At 37.6% G+C, this 24,921-nt stretch overlaps 1 protein-coding gene across 8 annotated transcripts in view; it reads left to right on the top strand.

Moving 5' to 3' along the window:
- ELP2 (elongator acetyltransferase complex subunit 2) overlaps window positions 1-24,389 on the top strand; it is a 40,511-nt gene extending 16,122 nt beyond the window's left edge. Inside the window, exons 8-23 of one of the 8 annotated variants that reach the window (XM_061448997.1) lie at window positions 577-711; window positions 1,656-1,751; window positions 3,547-3,647; window positions 5,573-5,704; window positions 6,195-6,344; window positions 9,549-9,737; window positions 11,592-11,661; window positions 13,598-13,693; window positions 13,835-13,892; window positions 18,430-18,502; window positions 18,936-19,122; window positions 20,705-20,826; window positions 21,303-21,445; window positions 21,930-22,043; window positions 23,009-23,088; window positions 24,228-24,386. In XM_061448997.1, coding sequence (XP_061304981.1) covers window positions 577-711; window positions 1,656-1,751; window positions 3,547-3,647; window positions 5,573-5,704; window positions 6,195-6,344; window positions 9,549-9,737; window positions 11,592-11,661; window positions 13,598-13,693; window positions 13,835-13,892; window positions 18,430-18,502; window positions 18,936-19,122; window positions 20,705-20,826; window positions 21,303-21,445; window positions 21,930-22,043; window positions 23,009-23,088; window positions 24,228-24,319 — 1,838 coding nt within the window. In that variant the 3' untranslated portion in view covers window positions 24,320-24,386. Of the gene's footprint in view, window positions 1-576; window positions 712-1,655; window positions 1,752-3,546; window positions 3,648-5,572; window positions 5,705-6,194; window positions 6,345-9,548; window positions 9,738-11,591; window positions 11,662-13,597; window positions 13,694-13,834; window positions 13,893-18,429; window positions 18,503-18,935; window positions 19,123-20,704; window positions 20,827-21,283; window positions 21,446-21,903; window positions 22,044-23,008; window positions 23,309-24,227 lie in introns of those variants that run through there. The other 7 variants (XM_061449002.1, XR_009742626.1, XM_061448999.1 and 4 more) reach the window with 7 other exon arrangements.
- Window positions 24,390-24,921: the final 532 nt, after the last annotated feature.

The following is a 24,921-nucleotide window of genomic DNA, read 5'->3' on the forward strand; positions in this document are numbered from 1 at the left end:
ACAATTAGGACTTTTATAGCAACTTGTCCTTTTTAATATGCAAATGTCTGTACCTGAGTGAGGAAGAGTTGGCTGCTTTTTCAAAGAGGGAAATGGTACTTTTCTTCTCCCCTCTTTTTTAGAATAGGAAATTAAGAGGAGAACCTGTTCAGATGTTCACTAATCAGACAGTTCTTACAGTGGCAGAAGATGAAATAGAAGGAATTAGAGGATGCTACAATCCTGAAAAAGGAGGAAAGAAGTTCTTGAACAGTATTGGAACTGTTAGAATTTTGGGAGTAAAGGCCCTAAGTAGTAGGGAAAAATACGTACAGTTTTTGCCATGTTTTCCATGTCTTTTTTAAGTAGGGGAGTGTCCATAGTCACTGTGTTATAAACTAGCAGAGTTTGAAATGGGAGAGTGAGTTGATGTTGAAATATGACAGCATTTTAAAATGCTGTGTAAAATAAGAAAAAATTAGGATAATGCTGTAGTGTGTGTTTGGAAAGATGGTAAGTTACCCGTTAGTTGCAAAAACAATGAAAACATAGCTCTAATTTATTTTATTTATTTATTTATTTATTTTCACCAAATAGGTGCAGACCTTTTCTTAGTGAGCTGTTCTCAGGATTGTTTGATCAGGGTTTGGAAAGTGTGTACAAAATCAAAGCAACTTCCAGAAACTGAAGATGATTCCATAAGACTGAAAGAGAATGTTTTTACTGTCAAAGGTAGGTAACAGCTGTAAAATTCTCTTGTACAGATTTTCATTCATGTATCTGTTTGTTGTTTCAGGGGAGCTAAAAAGGTGGTGGTTACCATCTAATTTGGTTTTGTTTCTTGTATTTAAAGAACCTGAGAGCATTTTGACTGCTATTTTTATTCTGCTGTTAGCAAAAGTGCAGTTACTGTTTCAAAGCCATGACTATGTAAAGTTAATTATGTTTTGCAGAAAAGGTAAAGCAGGGAGAGAGCTTAATACCAACATGGGTTGTTACACATATTCCAAGTGCAGTACGTAGGAGATATGTTTGTCTGTGGGAGGTAAGCTGTACTGCAGTTCTCTTCCAGTTTAATAGCATACCTTTAATTTTCTTTCAAATTGAGTACATTAAGAGTTACTACAATTACTTAAATCTTGGGAAACTACTGGAGAGAACAGATAAGAATGTACAGGATTATTTAATGGTTATTTAACATGCTGTTTGAGCACTGTAACATCAGAGGCTCGCAATGCTGGTATTGAGAGGTAAGTTATTAGGCAGTTTAGGTAATATAATGACGTTTGCATGATGTGATGTGTAGAAAGTGCTCATGCTACTTGCTGCAAATTCTGATTTGTCATTTGAAGTATCTTAATGCTTGTATTTACAGTCATTTGGAGATGTAAATATGATTTAGAGTAGGGGTAGAGCCAGTGTCAGAGCATTTATTTCAAAATGCTTGAGAGCTCTCCAGGAATTCTGTGCTGCCACTCTGAGTGACCTCTTAGCGTCAATCTGGTACTTGAGGCTTATGGCAAAAGCAGCTTTTCAAGGAGCTCTTCAATGTCAATAGGCTATTGAGATATTGGTAGATGATGAAAGATGATTTTTTTTTTCACTGAAGATACCAGAAATGACTTGGTCTTTCTTGGCTTTTAGAACGAAATATGCTTTTCTCTGATTTGTGGTAGATACTGATACGACATACGCAATTACTTTGGAGTCGGTGTTGGCTGGTCATGAAAACTGGGTGTATGCAGTTCACTGGCAACCTTCATTTTTCAAAGGTAAAATGATACCAAGCACTTAGCAGTTATGTTAAGTGTTGTGTACATAGTGTACATCACTGCATATTGCATTTGTATGTTCACTTGTCACTATAAAGTATGAAAATGTTTAAATTCTGCAAATAATGCTTTATAAGTAAATGGATGCTGCCTTTTACTCGTGTTTTCTTTAATGAATGAAGTAACTGAGCTGTACTGGCTTTATTGTAACTGATCTGTTATTTATGGAGTACAAATTTGGTATAAATTAATAGCTCTATTAGTTTACTTTGATATTTGCTTGAAATATCTGTTCTTTAGAAGGTAAGCATTAACTCAAGAGCACTCCTTTCTTTTTCTTAGAGTAGAAAGGAACAAATAACTACATTCAGAAGATCAATCCTCAGTCTTCTGCACATTAAGTACAACATGCCAGGGATTCCTTAAGTATCAGTTTTCTCTTACATGTAGTTTTAAGCATTAATGCAGATGTGCATTGGAAAAAAAAAAGTTATTTACAGTTTTAATTTTGCATTTTGCCCTAGCCTTTATCTTTCTTTTTAAATCCTTAAATTCTGGCAGCCTTGTTTGTAGTGCTGATTTGCTGGTGTGTGTTTGCCTTGTGTATAAGAGAAGGAGATTCTTGAGCACACTCAGAATGTGCTTGTGTATTTGTACTGGCAAAGGTGCCTTTTTTTTATTTCCTGAGATGTGTTAGAGTTACTGATGGCAAATGACATCACCAGTACAAAACACAGCTTTGCCAGCATATATAAAACACTTGAATGGTAGAATGCAATTAGAATGTCAAAAAACCTTTGGTGAAAGACGCAGAACTTGCTTTAGAAATACTGGCTGAGTTGCCTGTTCTTTATGTTTTTTTTTTTTTTATTTTATTTTTTCTAAACAGCAATAAAAGATTTTGCCTGTCAAAGCAAGGTTTAGGCACAATATAGGCGTATAAGTCTTGCACTACAATTTCAAAAGCTGTTCTATTAAGGCCATGAAGTTTTCCATGTGTCTTACATTATGCCTCTGCATGCATGCAGCTGTTTGCATTCTCTGGCCTACCCAATCTTGGGTTCCCCAAAATAGCTTCTCCTCTTCAGTAGAGGCAGGCTGGTCTGAGAGACATACTCTCAATGCATAAGGTAGGAGGTCTGGTGCTGACATAAGATACCACCTCATGAGGTGCCCACCAATATCTCTGTTCTCAAGAAAGGCTCCCCAATGGTTCTCCTGGGGATTTTTCAGTTGGGTGATGAGCCAGCTCCATCCTCTCCATTCTGTCTGTGTTGAGCAGTTGTCTGAAATGTTTCACTGCATTTTGGGGAGTAGTCCTTAGTACTGTATGTATTGCAAAGTGCTACAATCTGTTGAAGTCTATATTGAATCTAACACTTAATTTGGAAAAAAAAACCCTGAATATTGGCATAGAGATTATTTTGTTTTAAACTGTAATCTCTCAGTAAAAATTTATTTGGGGAATAAAACTGAGAACTGCTATGCAGTGTCTCTGTGAAGCTCTGGCTTTTTCTTCATATTTGTTTCAATATCAATTTTGAGTGAATAAGCAGAGTATGGTTGTTCTTGTGTACGTGTGTTTTACGTTTTCTTTCAGACATTGTGGCTGAAAAATACATTAACTTCTAATGAATGCTTGGCCAGAACCTAGAGCTTAAGTTTGGCACTTAAGTACTGCATTGCACACCTGATACCAAACAATTTTCTTAATGTGTTTGGATTTCAGTATGATCAAATGCTCTTAGATAGTATTCTTGTAGGTTGTAGGATAATTGTTTTCCTTGTACTGTAGATGGCAGCATGCAACAACCAATGCGGATAATGTCTGCATCAATGGACAAAACTGTGATCATCTGGGAACCTGATAAGGAATCTGGAGTCTGGCTAGAACAGGCAAGTGTCGAGTCTTTCTCACAATAATGTACAGTATTCAAGTTGCGTTTCCAACATCGTGTGTGTAGTGTAGGGAACAAAAATTCTACAAAATACTGGCATGAAAGGCAAAAGCATCTTCTTGCAGAAGTACTCGTTATGATGCTGTGTTGTGGGTAAAACTATATTTTTCAAAAAGGATGTGATGCACTATGATTTGTTTGCTTTCTTATTACCATATTGAAGAGTTTTTAAGGGGAGTTTGTGCTCAATTGTCATTTATAGCATAGCAAGCTAAGTGTTGTATGGTAACACGTGTTGTGTACTCCTGGCAAGAAGAAGAAACCTTTCTGAATTATTTGTAGTAATCCTCATGGGAATATTGTACCCAAGCAGTTACTACAGAGCAGCTGACATGCAATTCACAAGCCTGGTTTTACTCACAGTAATTTGTTCATGGGCTGCATCACTAGGTTTTTCCGCCATGTGGTCTGTTTTTTCACGTTTCGCTGTAGTATTTTGAATGCTGTTCCGATGTGGATCATCCTAAATAAACAAGTAGTACAATGAGATTTATCTAGTCCTATGGCAGATGTCTTTGTTTTCAGTTGACCTGCTTTTCCAGATTGCAGTAGTTTGGCTGAAATTGTTTGTGTTGGCTTACGCCAACCATTGTTTATGATTTTTCCGGTCACAGAGAAAGTTCTAATCCTTTCTTGGGTGAAGAAGAATTACAGTAGCGTGTTTACTTTTTCCTTTGTTCCACTAAAAAGTTTTTATGCCTTTCTACTTGAAGTGGAAATTGCTTCACAATAGGATGATCACATAGAGATACCATGTCCCTAGTTGAAATGCTTAGTTGTGGCTAAATTTACAAGCTTCTAAAAAGGGGTTGTGCAGTAAAGCTTGTTGCATGGTGTTACTCTTTGTTTTTACATTCTGTTAGCATTGGTTAGACCTCAAGTGAGCAGCTTGCAGTTCAGATTTTAACTGCAGCAATCCTTTTCGCATTGAGGGAGGGAAACCTGAGCTGGAAGCCTGCAGGGAAGAGAGGCACAAGGGGAACATCACATTTTCTGTCTTTCTCATGACAAACAAGAAGTCTTCACAAAATCATTCCCATGCTCAGAGGTGAGACTAGAATTCTGCCTCTGTCATGGCATATCAAAGTCACTTCCATGAGAGAAGTATTTTTTTGAATGAGTGCTAATAAAATGGGCACAGCACCATTTAGAATGAGGTATAGATTCATTTCATTGTGATCTTAAAAGCAGGTGTATAATAATGGGGGAATTGTTAAGAGTTTAGCTTGAGGGGAATTGTGGTCTTATCTCTTGACTAAAACTTGATAATTTAATATTTTAATGCAATTAAAAACTTGGAAGAGCACTACAGGAACTATAAGGCATTTGTGTGTGTATACACACATACATATCACAAGGGAAGCACAAAACAGAGGCCAGAATATGCTACAGCAGCAATGTAGAGCAAATTGTAGGGATTCCTGGAGAAACAGGGAAGTGGAAATACGGTAGTGAATTTTGGAAATTAAGGATTGGAGGGGCAAATAATTGGGAACTATTTTCCTTTGGACCATTTTTCCATTTTGTGCAACAGATGACAAGAAACTGTTGCATCCAATGGACTGGAGTGAACCACGGGAAGATTCCGTTCCCCATTTCATCTTGTGCAGTGTTTTCTTTCCCTTGAGGGACTGAGCAAGATCCTGTCCTTTTATGAAGGGAGGCTCCATTAAGGTGGCATGCAGCTTTAATTCCCATGATATTTTAGTTCTTAATTTTGCAATTAAAATATTCTTTAAAAGTATTTTTGTGTGTAATGCAAACTCTTGCCTACAGCTAAATTTTCATCTCATGAGGTTAGGATGTGTTTGTATGAATGGGAGACAGTTTTCATGGATATTTAACTTCTGATTATTAATTTAGGTGCGTGTAGGTGAAGTGGGTGGCAATACCCTTGGATTTTTTGACTGCCAGTTTAGTCCAGATGGTTCAATGATAGTTGCTCATGCTTTTCATGGAGCATTACATCTTTGGAAACAGGCTACAGGTAATAAGGTACGTTGTTTTTTTTATTAGTACCTAAAAGAATTACAGTTAGATGTCACTTGAAGTAAGTTCTGTTTTTAATAGAAAAATTTAACAGTACAAGCTAAAATTAATGATTGAAATAGTCCTTCTCTGAATATAATACTCTGTGGGAGTCTTGTGCCTGCACAGAAGGGGGGTTGAACTCTCCCAGGCTCTAAAATTGGTTGCTTCCCTGTGGAGCCATAAAGTCAGTGGAATACACCAGACTCCTTAGGGGTTGTGCTTTGTTCAGAAGTGGCAGCTAAACCAATAACACAAGTTTCTTCTAGATTGGAGCAATAAATCAGTATTTGTGTCTCTTTCACCACTTCGAGTTCTAATAATTTGCTGTTTTCGATGCCTTTTGTTTTTTGGCTTTTGTTTTCTTTCTCATAAGGGCACTGATGATTTTATTTTGGTTAGAATATGTCAGTCAGTCAATTGAAAAACCCTTGCTGCTTTCTGACTTTTGTAATAGAAAGAGTGGACTCCAGAAGTTGTGATTTCAGGACATTTTAACAGTGTAGAGGATGTACAGTGGGACCCAGAAGGAGAATTTATCATCAGTGTTGGTTCTGATCAAACTACTAGACTCTTTGCTCCATGGAGAAGGAAACAAGAGACAGAGGTATGATCTTCAAAGATTTTGTGAGCTTGGTAAAGAGTGCTTGTCTGTCCTGAGTTTGGAACAAGTCACCTGAACATAACTCAAACATTGAATTGTCCCCAAGCTATGATCTGTTCAAAATTGCTTTTGTAAATGCTTGGATTAGTCATTGAGTATGTACTGGTTTCACTTTAAAAATGCTAGTGGCAGAGTTTTAGCAATTGACATAGCATGACTGCTGTTTAATCCTGAGCTTGCCTCCGGATTGCCTTCAGTTGGTGTTCTTTCAGGGTCTGCAATAATTCAGAAGTAGGTATACATGGCTGATTTTAATAACCATCTACTGCCCTTATTTAACACTTGTCTAAGGACTGCTGCAGGTAATCATAAAGTAATTCAATTTTGGTTGTGTTTTATTACACAAACTTAATCTAAGCAAAATTCTCACTGTATATTTTAAACTATTTAGGTTATGACTCTGTTTTACCGGAATCATCATCTGACCTTCCTGAGCGCAGTTGGTACACGTGCAAGCAACTTTTCAGGAAGAATTATTCCTTACTAACTTTGTATATTCCAAAATAAGTCTAAATCGTGGTAGGAGAAACCCTAAGAATGTAAATATTCCTGTTTCTAGCTGTTCACACATTTTCCTCATCTACAAATACAGCTTTTTCTGGCACAGCAGTATGAATGTTCCATTCAGGAAGCTGGCAGAAACTAGATTGAAATCATGTGAGGCCCTGTGCAAGCTGTGCTATTAGTTGGGGGAGTCAACGGGCGGATCTTACAATTGTCTCATCAATGCATCTGTAGTGTGACCAGCACAGGATGTCTGATGTTTTTCAGAGAGTGAATTTGGCATCAATGTCTCGATTTCCTTTTTTTGGGCCATACAGAAGTGGTGGCGAGCCCAGCTCAGATGCTAAGCTTTGCCTTGTGTGGTAGGAAGGGCATCTTCAGTTTCCTTCTCAGTCTTTTGCCGCAGTCTCCAATCTGGAGGGTACAACAGCTCTGTGGAAAAGATAGTATGTTGAATTTGATGTATGGTTGCAAAGTCCAGGACTAGCACATGATGTAAGTTGGCAGCATTCAAAATAGCTGTCAATACCACGTTCTCTGTGACATACTCAAATACTACTCTTTATTACTTGCTAACATTTATTCCTATTTTCTGAAAGACCCGAGTCTTCTGTGACTTACCTGTACAGCTGTTCCTTCTGTCCCTGAAACTTTTGAATTAATTGATTTAGCATAGTGGTTGCAGTCTTCATATCGAAGTTTGGTGTGAGCTGAACTATTTTACTTCCCCTCCGTGTTCTGACGCAGTATCATGCGGATGTTTCAACCAGGTGTAAATCCAAGTAGCATCAACATTTGTTGCTGCACAGGGTGTGGGAGAAAGCTATAGTATCCTGTTGGTGGGTTGAGGTGGAAGGTTAAGGTAGAAATAGATCATTTGAAGAGGTGTATTCAGGACTTCTGAACCCTGCAAACCAGGTTAGTTCTGCTGCTCATGAGCTTAGATATCAGGCTTTTAAAATTACCTGCTTTCTTTACCATGCTGGGTTTAGCATCTGAAAAATTGTAACAGGTGACATCTGATGTTTACAGGACACAATGGATTGTTCAAATAGCTATGAAAAGTACTACAGCTCAATGTTCATGTTTTACTCTGTAAAAAGAGAACTGTGTGAAATGCAAATAATTATCCTGCCTTGAAACCTCAATTCTGATATCATACTGGGTTCAAATATCAGAAATGAGTGACAACAATCAGCTTTGATTTGTCACGCAATTTGCACCCTGATTTTTCTGGAAGAAGCTTATTGCCTGACTTACACAGCCCTCTCTTTGTTTTGGGGTTTGGTTTTGTTTTTATTTTTCATTCCTGTTTTTTATGTGGCTCCAAAGTATGCAAACATGTACCTAGTAAAGACCTAGTAAAGGGTAAGAAAGGTTTATAGCACTGTTTTCATGTAGATTTTTCGGTTTGTTTGCTTGGTTTTTTTTGTTTTTTTTGAGGGGATGCTTTCTGTTTTTGTTCTTTTTCTGGTAAAAAAGTAATGCCTTTTTCTCACTGCAATAATCAAGCTCCTGTGAAAACATCAGATTTTGTAGGATCCCATTCAGATTTCCACATTTGAAACTTAGTTGAATTTTTAGTGTGATATGTGCAGTTCACAGGCAATGTTGAAGCCTTTCCTTATGTTTGTATATCTAGTACAATGTAAATTCTGTCTTGGCTGTAATTTTCCAGGCATTGTAATACTGATCTAATTCTGCTAGTTGTTAAGTCAAAAGTACACACTGTATTTTTCCAAATGAAGAATCATGTAGGAATAGTAGAAAATGACACTAAAAATCTTTTCATGAAAATGTATTTGCTAGAAAATAGATGTGGGGGTGTTTTTGTTTTAGAATAATTTTTTTTCATGTGTAGAATAGCATTTTTAGAAGACCAATATAAATAATTTAGTATATTTTTTGCTAATATTCTTTGCTTAGTGTAACTGTAAAACTAACATGTCTGTCTAATTTTTGGTTAGCTGTCAATTCTGATTTTCTTGGATTAATGCTTGAAGCATGGGTATGATTATTTTGGGAAACTAGGAAAAAAAATTAATAATTAAAATGAAAACACTTCTAAAATCATAAGGATTTACCAGATGTTTTTTCTATAAGAAGCTATTTTGGTTTTGTCAGTGCTTTGCAAAGCTTCTATTAAATGGTCTCACTAAAATCAAGTACTTAAAGAGGGGAAGTAGGAACCTGTAGCCTGCTGACAGCAGTGCTGCTGTGCTTTGTGAGAGACAGATAAAGGAAGCAAGGTAATTGTAACTACCTGTCTTATGTCTTTCAGAGCTAAAGTTTTGAAAGTAGTAAATAGCATACAATCCTCCTTTTGCTTAAGCAAATTGTGTCCTATTCCTGATTATCTAGCATAAAGAAGTCACAGTAAAAGGCAGTGTGCCCTTAGTAACAAAGGTAAGCAAATGCCGTAAACATATTTGTTCATGGTCACAGTTTACTAGTTACAGGAATTGTTTGGTGGAAAAATAGGATTTAACTGGTGTATGTGGGCATACATCAGTTTTATGAATCATGCCTATAGAAGGTTGCTATTAACTTTATGTTAATAAAGTCAGCAAGTAAAGTGTTAGTACTTCTTTTGAACTCAAAATCTCTAGTTAAGAATTGTGTTTTAACTATCTGTTCATCTAGGTAACGTGGCATGAAATTGCAAGGCCTCAAGTACACGGGTATGACATGCGTTGTCTGGCGATGATTGGCCGGTTTCAGTTTGTGTCAGGAGCAGATGAAAAAGTGCTTAGAGTTTTTTGCTCTCCCAAGAATTTTATAGAAAATTTCAGTAACATCACTGGTATTCCAGTGGAGAAGCTGTGCTCCCACGTAAGTATGCTAAAGCAGCACTAAATGAAAACACCCCTCTTTCATGTAAATAAAATGAATGCTTTAGAAAATGTCAAATTTCACTGAACTGCATAAAAATCGGATTAATAGTTCTGAAACCTTAACCTGGTTTTTCCTTTTATTAGCTTCAGTGTGTGTTGTTTTATATGTATTTTTTGGTGTCATCTTATAAAACAGATTGCATTTGTAACTTACCAAGACCGAGTCTCTGAAGATTAAAACTTACCTGTGCTCTTTTTAAAGTTGTCACACCAAGTAGACTACTGCGCACACTTTGTGGTTTGAAAGCAAACAATAAGGACTGGGAATGTGCTTCTTAATTCAAGGGTGTAGTAGTCTTGTCTAGATGTAATTACAGTTGTGTGGTTATGTGTGGTTTTGTTTTGGTTTTTTTTTTAATTGTATGCTTGGAAATAGCATAAAGCTTTTTCAGCGCTGTTGTTAGTTGTTACATGTAAATATTTATAAATATGTACTTGCTCATGCTTTATTTCCTCTTGGCATTGGAAATTTTCTTGAGACCTTTACATTCCAGTTCTTAGTTGTCAATAAGTGTAATTTCCTGCTCTGTGGAAAGATAAGACTGCTGAGTTGCTGTCCTTTCCTCCCCATTTGCTTTAAGATCTAGTTCTGTTTTTCTTTGCATTTTGTAGAGCAGACCTCATTCAATGTAGCTGCCTCTGTACGTGCCTTGCATGGTTTTTGCATTTCTGGTTCAAAAGCAGACAGTGTTTTCTGTGCAGCTTCTCAGACATGGATTAGACTTTCCATTTAATTTAACAATTGAGATACCTGGGAAAGAAATCTATTAATTTTTGATGGCAAGAAGTTACATAAATAGCTGTTTAGTGCTTTAATTCCATAAGACTTTGTAAACATGTGCGTTAATGATATTGTGCTTGCATAATGCTGGCAGATGTCATTAATTTGTTTTCATGCAGACTTTTCTTATCAGGTCTTCCTCTGAGTGCTACTTTTTTATTCATGATATCACAGTGTTTCACATGGGCTTAGTTTAAAGAGGAAGGTTTTATTAACTCTAATATACAGCTGCTCTTAAAAAACTGTATAGCTGAGACAGAAAAGTAATAAAAACAAAAAAAGCCATCTTAATATTCAAAAAGGGTTGAACAGGATTATATTTAGTTCAAATCCATCAGATTGTATTACGCCCTGGGTTGTAATGAAGAACCTTTTTTGGTTCAGAGGCCTTAGATTTGTGTGTGTATCCCACATTTTCTCATCAAATTATGAACATTTAAATAAATAACATAGTATTTTAAGTTGTCACCTAAATTATTAGTCCAAATCTGGAAAGCAGTCTTTCTTTGGACTTTTCAGACACTGTAAGGAAGGGGTTTTACAAATATTAAATCTGATCTTTTTCCATCTCTGCACAAAGGCCCCAAGTTCACTTACCCTTTCTAAATTTTTGCTTTTATCCCCGTACCTTTATGAAAGTATTTGCTGTGATGATTTGTCTTTCCTCTGTACTGTCTTGAACAGGCATATGCTCTGGTCTGTGCTGTGTACGAAGCTGTGTGTGAAGGTGTGGGCACAGGCACTCACCCTCTGTCCCGTTTTCCAAAATGCTGCTTTATTATTTCACCTCAAAACAGACCATTTCCCAGTCCTATGGTGTTAAACTGCAGTGCTCTCAGTTAATTGATTACTTAACAGATTCTGGATGAGTTGGGAGTTTTTCAAAGTGCCCCCCTTCACTTCTCTAGAAAAGTCACTCTTGGGGGTTCCTTGAACTATGGACTTTGAAATCTGAACCTACATGACGATCCATATGTAAACTTTATTTATTTATTTATTTATTAAATTCAGCAACCATCTGATCTTCCAGAAGGTGCAACTGTGCCAGCTTTGGGATTATCCAATAAAGCTGTTTTTGAAGGTATGGCTAATAAAAAATAATGGTGGTCGTGTTTCATGTGGAAACGGTGATTTAAGTGGTTGTTTTAGTGTATATCTTTTTGTTAGGTTTGTAATTGTAAGCTTGACTGAAAGTTTAGAATCTTAGAAATAAAATCATCCAAAGTGTTTATTTCTCTGGTAGCACCTAAATATGGTGCTTCAAAATAAAAAAGCACAAGTGAGGCTCTTTCTTCCCTTTCTCAGATTTCTCCTCTAACCATTCCCTAATGTCTCTTGCAAACCTAAAATACCCTTTTTCTGGTTTCCATATTGTGTCCTGCACCTCTCTTTTGGAGGAGCCCCACTCAGTCTGCACAGTGCTCCTGAGAGTCCCTGCTGTTGACTGATCTTGATGAGTTTCACGCTGGGGCACATTGCTCTCCTTTGATGGTTATGGGAATAACCACAGCAGGGTATTATTTCCCCACCTGCTATTGTTCCTCTGTTTTCTCCATGCCCACTACCCACTCCTCTAACCCCCTAAGAAGACTGGTGACTTTTAGCCAAGAGAATTACTATTGAATAGTGTACTGTAAAAACTGGGCTCAGTCCTGTTAAAGCAGGACTCTGTTGCTACTTGTGGTTGCTTTGTAAAATACTGCTACATTCTGGAGTAGTTTTCATACTTTCCTCAAATGTTAGCCCCCTTGTAGAAGCTTAATGCTTTGAGGGAGATCAGTGGCACGTTTTCTGTTCCAGTGAAAATAGCCATAACTTTTTTTTTTTTTTTTTTTTTCCCCCAGGAATGTTTTGCCTTGTGAAAGTATTAGGGAAGGAAGAATTAATTGGCCAACAGTAGCTAATGTTCTGTTGGTGAAAGGCTTGTGAGATGCCAGATGAATTTCGTTTTTCTACTGCTTTTTCATGAGCTCTGCTGAGAGGGAACAATACTGCTTTTTCCTAAAGTATTGTCACACAAAGAATAATTAATTTCCATTGATTTCTGGGTACACCCAGAAGCAGCATTATTAGTAGAAGAGCTGTAAAATTTTCCTTCATTGTCCACCATTGCCCACCCAATGCTGTCAGGTGCTGATGGCTTATGTTAAAGCCCCGTAGACCTTTCTTCTTGCTTATTCTGCAGAGGAATCTTCCTCATGAGTGTTGATCACCAGATAGCAGTCTCCAATTAGATAAATATTGTTAAATTTCATTTTCAAGGGAAGGGAAGACAGAATGAATGAGAAGAATAGGTTTTCTGTTCTGCTTTTTCTGTACTTTTTTTAACCTGTGCTGTGTTTGAAATGTGCATTTGGCAAAAAGTTAGATTCTGTCTGAGAACAACTGTTCCCCAACTCTGTATCTTTTTCTTAAATAATACCTTCAAAATGAAGGACAGAGTTGAATTTTAACTTAAAATTAACTGGAGTAGTGTCAGTTACTTCTGGTACTTTTGCCTAAAGCTAAGGACTGAGCCCTTGGCAGTTCTGCTGAAGTTTGCTGATTGTAGGTAAGTTTCTGCAAGTATGGCTTTTCATTTAGGGATCTACAGTAAATTTAGGAATTCACCACTTGTATTTGAGATTTTTTGCCTTAGGCATTTTCAAATACAGAAGGAGGGGTCTAATGTTGGGGAAGTACAGGTTCAACTCCTGACGACTGCTTCTTCCTGGTAGATCAAAGTCTGTTTTAAAATCTCTGAAAGAGACTTGTACTGATGGAGACAGGTCAGTCTTGGAATGAAATTAATCCAGAGGTTAGATTTTAATTTTTTGTAATTTTTTCCTCCTCATTCTCTTGTACTTTAGAATAACTAGATGGTAATATTCATATAATTGTAACTCTAGAAACAAAGGAACCTGATTTCCATTGCTTATATTGTAAAACCAATAGATTTGTTTTTTATTTGTCTAATAATTTTTTTCCCTTATATCAAGTATATTCTCTTGAGCTAATGAAGTCCTTACTTTGAATAGGCGATATGGCTGTTCAACCAGCTGAGGATGAAGAAACATTTAATACCATTTCGAATCAGTATCCTGAGGTTTATTTTCAACCCTTGATCCTTACAGGTATGATATTAATTTCTATTGTAGGAAATAGAGAATGAGGATCATTAGATATAAACTTGAAAGATTATTTGGCTGATTTTTTTTTTTTTTTAATAGATTAGTTAGAACCAAATTTGAATATGTTGTACAAATATCTTTTAGAACCTCCCCCAGAGGATCACTTGCTGCAGAATACCTTGTGGCCTGAAATTCAGAAGTTGTAAGTTTTATTTTCCTTTTTTATTTAATTTAGGAAATTTCCAGAAAGCTATTGCAACATGGTCATGTAGTCTGGTCTTGTAACTCTTCCTGTTTTACTACCTGATTGACTTTGTGTGCAGTATATTGCTTATAAAATAAATAATTTATATGTATAGAAAAATGAGGAAACAGTGCAAAAAATGGCAGAACTGATTTGTCACAAAGTTTTACTTCACTACTTGTTCGTGAAATATGCATATTTTTTAGCACAGAGCTAAGTTTTTGAATTTGTAATGAGCAGACTTTGATTGTTCCTTTAGATGTTTGTCTTTTGGAGGTCTGTTTAGGGCACTGGTCCTAGGTATTTTCATCTGTTCCACGGGAATGGTAAGGTTACTGGTTTGCTACAAGGAGCTGCAACGTGTTCTCATGGTCTTATCTGTGCTCAGGAATGTTATGGGCCTCTCTTCCCATGCTGCAGTCTTTGTTTATATCTTTCTGCTCTGCACATCTGCTTAAAACCTTGCCTATACTGAATGTCTCTTGGCATAGGGAGTTTTCTGTCTCTTTCCACCTCATGGCGCTTGCAGATCAAGTCTGTCTTTCTGGTACAGAGGTAAAGGCTGAGGCATCAATGCAGGAGCTTCCCCCTAAGCCTACCCAGAGCTGTAAGGTGCAACAGATGGAGGCAGCAGTCAATACTGTATGTGTCTAGTGGCAGAGCGAAGTGACGAATATTGAGTGAGGTGGTTACAAACCCAGTTTAGGTATTGAATACTGACAGAGCATGTTGTGGATTGCGAAGGTAATAGTTACATAGTCATGACAGTAATTGTTTTGAGGTTGAATGGTTCTTCAGCTATGTTTTGTTCCTTCTTTCCTGAGATTCACAACAATTTGCAATTGAAGGTTGTCACCTTATTTGTTCTGTAAGGATCATGGTAACACTATGCTACACTCTCACAATCTTCAAAGCTTTAGTATCAATCTTCAAAAGAAATGAATCATCTCAAGATCTTACAGTTTATTTATCTTAATCTCCTGAAAGAGTGGTCTCAGGCAGGAGCAAGAATAATGTTGAGCCTTTGCTGATGATTACGATTGTGTTTCTACATTCCAAGTTTTGTGACTTCACTTGGGGGGCAGGAAATAAAAAGCTTTGTGAAAACAGTTTGCAGGTTGTTTTAATTTGACCAAGTAGGAGGAGGTTTTGTGGGAGCTCATCTTTACCTTCAGTCGGGCAGTTAATTTTCTTTGAGTGCTTTAAAGCTCTATTACTGTGTTTGTACTCAAAAGTGCTTATAGGAGGGAAGCTGCTGGATATTGGACCGTACCTGCACATTTTGTATTTTCTAATCATTACGTTAACTGCTTCTCCTGTGTGTGCTATGGCTGCTAATGTACCCACTCACATAAAGATACCTTATCAAACCACTTAAGTAGTGAAAAGAAGCCAAGGCCAAAATTTTTCTTCATTTAATTTTGACATTTCTCGAAGTCTAGTGAGACATGAATTTTTGATATTCTGCTAACAGGACTACTGCATATCTGCTTTTATATCCTGCATTCATTAAAATAACTGCATTTTATGATGGTCTTAGGTGACTTCTGAGCAATTTTTTCTGTTTTTAGAGACACAGCTAGTGATAGGGATTCTTTTATGCAAGGGCAACAAGATGTGAAGCATTCATAGACTTTCAGGTTTTTTCCTCAGGATAATCTTGAAAGAAATAACGTGAAATCGCATAATGTAGATTTCAAGTTGCCATAGCAGCAGAAAAACAGTGTGAGGAACTGGCTTGCTAAAAATAGCTTGTTTGTCATTGACATTTGTGCATTCCCAGCTCTAACTTGATACCAAATTTTGAAGGATTTGTGTTGGGTATTGCAAACCTTTTGCTTAAGTAGGTTTTAGTATGAAGAACTTGCTGAATTTTTTACATAATCTAATAACTTTAAAATAAAAATATGATAAATCCTGTGAGAGTGTGCTAGTCTTTATCCTCTTGGAAAATTACTGTAGAGAGTTTACGTGCAGCAGGCTGTGATTAAAGTGTTGTCATAAATACATGTTTATATGGATGTACATTTCATGTAATACACTTGGAAGTCTTGAGGAATCCCTTTTGACATTAGAAAATTACTGTCATCGTTTGTGTGGACACCTTGAAAGTCCAGTTTACCAGTGCATAAAAATATGCTATGAATTGCACATTGTTAAGCCAGAATCTGTTGTGTTTGAAAGTGTAATTTCATTATCGATTCGGTCTCTCAATTATGAACATTTTTTTTGGTATTATAGGACATAATGAAGGGATCAGATTGCATGTATGGAGGCATGAGAGGGGGTTGTACTGGAGCTTCTATACTTGCAAGGCTGATACTTATTCATACAAACATCTCCTCCTGCCACTAACTTTATTCTCTTTATTGGAGACAGCACTGACCTGTATAGGCTGCCACTCTGACCTGTGGTAATCCTGCTCATGTGACTTTGCAGAAGACAGTATTTTAGGTTTTGTTTTGATTTAAAGATTACATTTTAGTGCTTCTGTTTAGCAAGAGTAAAGTTGCATGCAGGAGCTCAAAATGTTTCTGTCAAAGTGCTCTTCAATATTACATTTTGTCGTGGTTTAAACCCAGTCAGGTAACTTGTTCACTCACTCCCAGTGAGTGGTGCCGAGCTGACAACAATCAAGGTCCGTGTCCGCGTGTCTGTCTCCCCCCCCCCCGCACCGGGGCTCTCCCCTTCCCCGCTCCCGGAGGAACGGGGAGGAGGATCGAGGGAGTGCAACTCCTATGGGTTGAGACAAGAACAGTCCAGCAACAAATCACCACCCCTACTATCAGCTAAAACAATGATAAGGGAAAATAACAAGGGAAGAGAATACGATACCACTGGCCAAGAAAACGAGTTCCACCCGGAAGCCCCGTGTCCTTCCGGGTAACTCCCAGTTACCCCCCACCCCGGGCATGACGTGCTGTGGTATGGAATACCTCCCCGGCTAGCCCGGGTCAGGCGCCCCGTCTCTGCTTCCTCGCAGCTTCCCCTCCTCCCTGGCAGAGCATGAGCCTCACAGAGTCCTTGGTCAGGGTAAACATCACTTAGCAACAACCGACAACATCGGCTTCACCAACACTGTTCTCAAACTAGAAGTCAAAACACAGCACTGCACCAGTTAACACAAAGGAAAAAACATGACTGCTACTGCTGAACCCAGGACACATTTAAGAGATAATACCAGAGTAATTGGGGACTTGTTTCACAAGGTGTTCCACAGGTCATTTTTTCTTTGAATTTCAGGGAATTTATACTTTTCATGGAATAAATACTTTTCAGATTTAGACAATTGACTTCCAATGGTTTTTGCTACAGAATAATCCCCAGGAATGTGCTTTAAAAATGAGCATTATGGTAAAACTCCTGCTGGTGGCAGATTAAGAGGAAGACTCGCAGTAGTACCTTAATTATTATAAGATGCAATCAAATTTGCAAATTAACGTTCCAATTAACAGCCAATAGTCCCTCTCCCCAGGCACAGTTACCCTTCATGAAAAACCAGTGCATCCCCAGTCTTCAGACATGAATGTGGGAGTCTGTCTGTGGGATATGCCCAGCAGTGACTCTTCTGGATTACGTTCAATAGATAGAGACAGTAATTTGTCACTGAAACAGATGGCTGTTTTGGCTGCAAGTGAAATCCCATGAATATCAATCCCTTATAAGAACTTTGCAACACTCCTGACTTGAAGGAGTTTATTAAGAGAACTGCCCATCTCTTCAGAGGTAGGAATCAAAGGAGCAACACCTCCCCCTCCTTCCCCCCCCCCCCCCAACTGGTATTTAGGTGATATTTGTCCACTATTTATAGGTTTCATCTCCAGTTTTGCTTTACTTCCATTCTGTTGTCTGTTTTTAATTTGTGTTAATCTGTGTGACCTTTCTGCTTATTCACTAAATCCCAGTCCAGAAATATGAGCTTCAGTCCCAGCACAACTTGTGCAAAGACTGATCAAAAAATATATTTCTGGAGAGAGCTGCAAGGTTTGGGTTTTTTACAGTGTTGTATTCCTTCTCTAACGTGGTTTTTGTCCTCTGGTTCAGAGATCTTTCACTATTTCACAGAACAAGCATCCTTTGGTTGGGTGTTTGTGGTGGATTTCTTTGGTGACCTTCAAATGTATGGCTTCTGATTTTTTTTTACTGGTAGTGTAAAAACTGCTTTAGAAGAAAACAAGAATACATTTCATGCTGTTCTAATCTGCTTTGTTAATCCTTAGTATAGCTTCTGCAGTGCTGATGCTTTAGGACTAGGGAATGGGCTGGACATTTTTTTTCTGTAGTCAGTTCCTAAATGTGAAAGAATTTAAGCAGGTGTTAAATTTAATGCTGAACATGATTAGGAATTACTTGGGACAAAATACTGAAACACTGGTGAGAAGTTCCTGGAAGGTGCCTTTCATGTTTGCAGAGGGATTTAAATTAACATAAGAACCTTGATGCGTACTGCAAAAATGACTGTAATGTGTTAAATATTTTTTCACATTTATTTCAGATATGGACATGGATATGAAATTTTTTGTGTTGCTTGCAATAATTCAAACACTCTAATTGCCTCAGCATGTAAGGTAAGAAAAGATTCTAGCACCATCTAGTGAAAAATGCCACCATACTTCCAGGGCTGACAGAGCGGGAGTCAGAATTCAGTTTGGGCTGAATTCTGTTCTTTCACTTCAATGTGAAAAGATTTTGTATAGATGACAGTTGTCTTGTGAAAGTGAGAGAGAATGCAGATAAATTATTATTCATAAACCATGCATGATTCATTTGAAGATATTAGTAAGATAAATTCTAACAAATACAGGTATAAAACATTTACTTCCTGTAAAATCAGCATTAGTAGAAAGTAGCAAAAAAATCTTTAAACTTTTCAGGGGAAAGCGCGATCTAACTTAATTGCAAGCCTTAAAACAAGCACCCTGACATCTTTGTCTTTTGAAATGTGTTCCTTTGTATTTGCTTTTGGTAATTCTCACTGATATTTTTTTTCCATCAATACAGGCTTCCAAAAAAGAACATGCAGCAATTATTCTGTGGAGCACTGCTTCTTGGAAGAAACTGCAGAGTTTGTCATTTCACAATCTGACTGTTACCCAGCTGGCATTTTCTCCTAATGAGAAATTTTTATTAGCGGTTTCTAGAGACAGGAATTGGTCACTGTGGAGGAAAGAAGACTCATCAGAGTCAGGTAAGATATGTGAAGTGGATATACACATTTGAAGACTTCATGGTTTGTTCAATACTTTTGGCTTCAAAATACTTGAAAGAGAATTGGTAAAACTATTTTAATGGACATTTTCAGTGCAACTTTTAAGAGTTAATAGTATTGTAGACTCCTAAGTGCAGTTAATGATGTACAGGAAAGCTAGAAAGGGAATTAAAGTGTGGAGAGGAATATAATCAGGCCTTAAATACTGTTTAATTGATGGATGTAATGAAGTCTGCTATTTGTCCTCCTGCCTCCTACTTCTGAATATAGGTTTCAGATTTACTGAAATCAGGCAGCCATGCTGGACTGTAATGCTGGAACCTCAAACTGGTATTCTGTGGAGGAAAACCTTCATCTCTGTGTTCTATGCAGGCAGGACTTTGAAGGTTCTTTGCTGTACCCATGTCCTATATAGAGCTGCCTTGTTCCTGTTTGCAGGGCATGACACTTTGAGACTCTTGACAGGATTAATTTCTATCTTTGGTGTGGCTTTCTGATAATCCTGCACAATTGATTAATTTGACTAGGACTGTCTCTGGAATAAATGCTGATAATAAAGATTCAGTTGACTTTCTTATTAAGACTTTGAGCCCTGCAAAATCATGAGGAGATTGCTGTTGAATGTTTAAATGGATTCCTAGAACAGATGCTTGTGCTGAAGGCGATTATCTTGCACTATTGGCTTAAAAGCATGTAAACACTACTGGGATCTGTAGTTTTCCTAGAGTCTTGGCAGAGAGTTTTGGTCTGTTCATACAGTGTCTGGTTGTATCCTGGCTTGAGATTTCTGTGCTTTTCAGACGTCGGTTCTAAATCCTGGTGTATTGCCCACCATAGTTACACAGAGTTTCAGGATAAGGAGTGCAAATTCTCATAGGAAGTAGAGGAAATCCAGTTTTCATCCAGATAAAAACTGGATTTACTTTCATCAGTAACTTTTCTGTCTATGAAGAACATTGTTATCAGTATAAAGTGAAACCGCTGGTATTGGCATCCTGAGAAGTGGTTATGCGAAGTTTATGTTCCAAATATTTTCTGCCTAGGAAAACTATTCCCATTTACTGATTTGCTGATCAGCTTTATTGCCTGATTGTATGCATATTGAAATGGCAGCCTGTCTCTTTGAGAACAGATTAATCTTTACAATTAAATTATTATGATTTAAGTTCTTGGGGCTTTACTTCGCAAATAAGTACTGTTGTGTAATCATTTGGGATACATGTACAGAAAATTTTTGAAGTCAATGTTTTTATGAAAAACTTATATAGAAAGAACATGAAAATCTTATACTTGGGCTTGCATTCTCCTGAAAGAGGTCTGGGTGTGAAAGATCAAACTGTTACTGTTTCAGTGTTATAAGGGCTGACTGATACAGTGTCGAACTGGTGCTAATTATCATTGTGATATGTGTTGGAAAAAGTATTTATATGGTGATGAGTATTCACAGAAGCTTTAAAGATGAGTGGAATAATGTCTGAGTATTCCTGCAGTTCTTCCTGAGGGTTAAGAGGAGTAACAATTACTTCTAACATGCAAGGGTTTTTTGTCTGTTTTACTCCAGGACCAGTCTTCAGTTGCTGTGCGTACACAGACAAAAATACAGCTGTTCACAGTCGAATCATTTGGTCTTGTGATTGGACACCAGATAGCAAGTATTTTATTACTGGCAGTCGGGACAAAAAGGTAATTCATACAAAAGAAACTTTAAAAACCCAGATTTATTTTAGATGTATTTTTAGATTAGCAGATGCTGTGTTCTAATGAGCCCATGTTCTATAAATACAGACAAATCTTCGTGTGTGTATTACACAGAAATCAGTGAGACTTTCGTATGCTAAATAAAGTGCTTGTACAAGACTGTGGTCTGCCAGTTGGGCCTTCTCCCTTCTTTTGTCATGCAGTAAGACAAGCATATGTCGCGTAACTCTCATGGGTCTCTCAGCTGTTCTTTAACTTTCATAACAGAATCTGTTTTTGTTGTCAATATCTTTAATGAAATCAGACAGACTGTCTCAAAAGTTGAATCTTTGTAAATAGACTTTTTTTTATTAGTTTGGGGGTCATCCACTATTTTAACTAAGTTATTTCTTATTTTTTTTCTAAAATGCATTTACAAAAATACTGAAGTGAAAACTCCTAGGTGATTCTCTTTCTTACAGGTCATTATATGGGGCAATTGTGATTTATCTGTGAATACTGAAGGGAATATGTTGGATTCAATCAGGCCTTGTTCAGCAGTGCTGGATGCTGGGGATTCTGTTACTGCTGTTAGTATCAGCCATGTGCTTACTCCTGATGGAAGGTATTGGTTTTTTTCTGTAATGCTGTTTTGTGCTATTAGGATTTTTTTCTGCTTTAGTAATTTTTCTGTGGCTAAAGAGGCCTTAAAATCTACTGGTAAAAAATATTTTGACGGTTCTTTAACTGAATGACCTCTGCTTTTTTGATTTCACAGCTGTCTTTTCAGGTGTATGGTGATTTCTCCAAACAGTATAGCAAGAAAAAAGTCATGAACAGCACACCTGAAACATATTTATTCTCCCAACAGTGCTGATCTGATGTTCTAATAACCTCCTTTTTCCTAACCAACTATTTTGTATGTTTCTGCTTTGCAAATTTTTTAATGAAGAAGCTATGATCCAAATTATGAAAAGTAAATATTGATTTGAAGGGCAAGGTGAAACGCGGTTTTGAGTAGTAGTTCTTTCTAGCTTGCATTAGAGCCAGCTTCACTGAACTGCCTACTGTAACCTCTTTCAGAACTAATGCAGTTATTCTCTTGATAGATATATTATTGCAGTAGGCTTAGAGAATGGGAAGATAACGTTGTACACATGGAAGCAGAGTGGCCAAGAACCAGCACTAGCTGATTGGACCACATGTGTTGAGATGAATAACAGGTATGTCTTGAAGTAGGTTAGGAGCAAGGAAGTATTACTCTTGAGACTAGTAGTGCTGGAGTTCTTTTAGTATAAAATGATGTGAAACGGGTTTATTTTTATATCAAAAATCATTATCCTTTTAGGAGAAGGTTGATCCCTGAAAGTCTAAAGATGTCTTTAAGTCAAAACCTGGAAATAAAAAATACTGGTTATTCAGATTTATTAAAAAAAACAGAACAGAAAACCCCAGCAAACCCCAATGAAAACCAAGGGGGCAGCTTAAACCACAAAATACTTCAACCTGTGCAAATACTTTGAGAAGTCTTACCCTTTGTTTGCCCCACAAAAATAACTTTATTATCTTTAGCCATAAAGTAAGGTGGTAGAAAGTACTGAAGTGTCTGTGTATATCAGCAGAACATTTTGAAGTGGATGACAGCAAGCTTTCAAGAGCAGCTTCTAGCAGAAACCAAAGGAGTGACAAGCTGTATGTGGCGCTGCAGTGGTGACAGTTAGAGAAACTCTCTGTAAAGAGACCTTGATGTTTCACTTGAAGCACTCTCCTAGATTTTTCTTTCATATACTGGCATTGGTAGTACCAGAAATGAAGGTTGATGGTGACCTCAGCCTGCATGTGCTTGAAGTGCATTGGAAAAAGGCACCAGATAACAGGAAATCATAGGCTAAAAGTCAGAAATCTGTCATATCTCAGTAATTGAAATGCTAGACCTACAGCTTAATGTAGTAAAACTTGAAATCAATAGCTGTTTGAATTATTGATAAGCGAGAGAATAAAATGTCATTAGTGTTAATGGCCCTACTTATTTTAAGAACTTAATACCTGCTGGTTGTCACAAGTCAGTTTTTCCTCAGTTTGTAGTGTTAATAGAAAAGTACTAATTATATAAATGTCGATGTTTAGATTCACATGCCCAACTGTGTGTGACATTTTGTAGCTACCTATGGATTTCTTTTTGTTGCAGCCAAAGTCATGCTCTTGCTGTGAAACGTTTATGTTGGAGACATCATGCAGGCAGAGCTGGACATAATGATCAGAACAACAGTGAGTGGTTGCAGCTTGCAAGTTGTGGAGCTGATCACTGTGTTAAGATATTCAATGTCAACAGATTTGCTGTTTAGCAAAGGCAGCTGGCCTGTCTTTGCAGAATGGATTCACAACATTTTATTTCAGCTTTTAGCCATTTTGGTTGTTGAATTTTCTGCTTTCTGCTGTGGAAAGCAAAGCATCTGACATGTAACTTATTAAAGCAACTTTTGTGGTAGTTTGAAATGTCAAATTTTTTTTTTTTAATTCTGCAGTTCCAGAAATACGAAACATTTTATATGTTTTGGTTGGTGGATATCCTGGAACTGAGGGATGGGAGGTGCGGTAAGGTGTGGGAGAAGGATAATGAGACAGCTTTGTTCACTGTGACTCCAAGGGTAGGTGGGAAGCTGCCGATACTTGTATAGTTCTGTGCTTGGGGTTGCAAGTGGAATACTGAATTTTTTTGGAACTCTTTATTCCTATTAAACTTACCTGTCAGTCAGCCTGCCAGGGCTGCCACTGAGTGTTTAAGCATGTGCAGAGATCAGAGTTAATATACAGCTTTCTCTGATTGCCTTCTGAATGTATATTACAGCCCTGGTCCAAGTCTTAGACCTCCTTATTTTCAAAGTAGTTTGTGTTTGCATGCTTGGACAGGCCTGCTTGTTTGTTTTTATTCCTTTCTTTGGCTGTGCAGAGTGCTGGGCTCATGCCTCTTGGTCATATGGTCATATTAAAGCTTACTGCGCAGACCACTTGGATCTTCTGGTGTCTCCCTTTTGTACCTGTGAGCCCTCTCTCAGCACAGTGCTATAGAAGAACTACCTCTTACTCTGCTTGAAGGCTGTCCTCTATGGTTTGGGCTGGAAAAGCTTACAAGTATCACTAGGAAGGAGCTAAAAGGTGGCAGCCATTCCTTACACTGCCTTTGGACTCTAATTGACTTTTGAGTGCCTTATCTATTCTGGGTTCTTATCTATTCTGGTGTAAAACAGGTTAATTTAATTGTCTCGTAGTGTTGGAATGTAAATAGAATGGTAGTAGGTAGTGAGTACTTCAGAATTAAGCCTTTACTTCAGCAGGTCTGTACCTGATTCCAAAGTCTAATTTAGAAATCGGTTAAACTTTTGAATGAAGCAATTTTTTTTTTCCAGAACCACTTGCTACCCAAACTGGTAGCTGTCACAGTTTAATCCCAGCCCGCAACATGCAGCCACTCTCTTACCCTCCACCCATGGTGGGATGAGGAGGAGAATCGGAAAACAGGGTAAAACCTGTAGGTTGAGATAAGAACAGTTTAATAGTTGACATAATAATAATAATAAAATAATAGTAGTAGTAATTGTGATGAAAAGGGAGACAACAAAAAAGGAGAGAAATAAAACCTAAGATGTCGAAATGATGCACACCACCCACTAACTGATGCCCAGCCTATAGTGGTGATCAGTGGCTCCCAGCCAACCCAATTCCAGTTTATATACCGAGCATGACAATCTGTGGTATGGAATATCCCTTTGTCTAGTTCAGGTCACCTGTCCTACTTGTGCTCTTTCCAGCTTCTTATGCCCCTCCTCACTGACAGAGGCATGGGAAACTGAAATGCCCTTGATCAGGGTAAGCACTACTTAGCAACAACTGAAAACATAGGTTTGTAATCAACATTATTTTCAGACTAAATCTAAAACACAGCACTGTAACAGCTACTAGGAAGAAAATTAACTCTACCCCAGCCAAAACCAGGACAGTCATGCAAAAGTAATTTGAACTGTGTTTAACTCTTTACTGTTTTGCATCTTTAGATAAAGACTACAGTTCATTCAGAGCGGTACAGACTCTTTTCAGAGTAAT

The sequence above is a fragment of the Pezoporus flaviventris genome, unplaced genomic scaffold (assembly GCF_033815535.1).
Source record: "Pezoporus flaviventris isolate CSIRO_AGI_PZ_B2104156 unplaced genomic scaffold, CSIRO_AGI_Pfla_v1 ptg000007l, whole genome shotgun sequence".
NCBI lineage: Eukaryota > Metazoa > Chordata > Aves > Psittaciformes > Psittacidae > Pezoporus > Pezoporus flaviventris.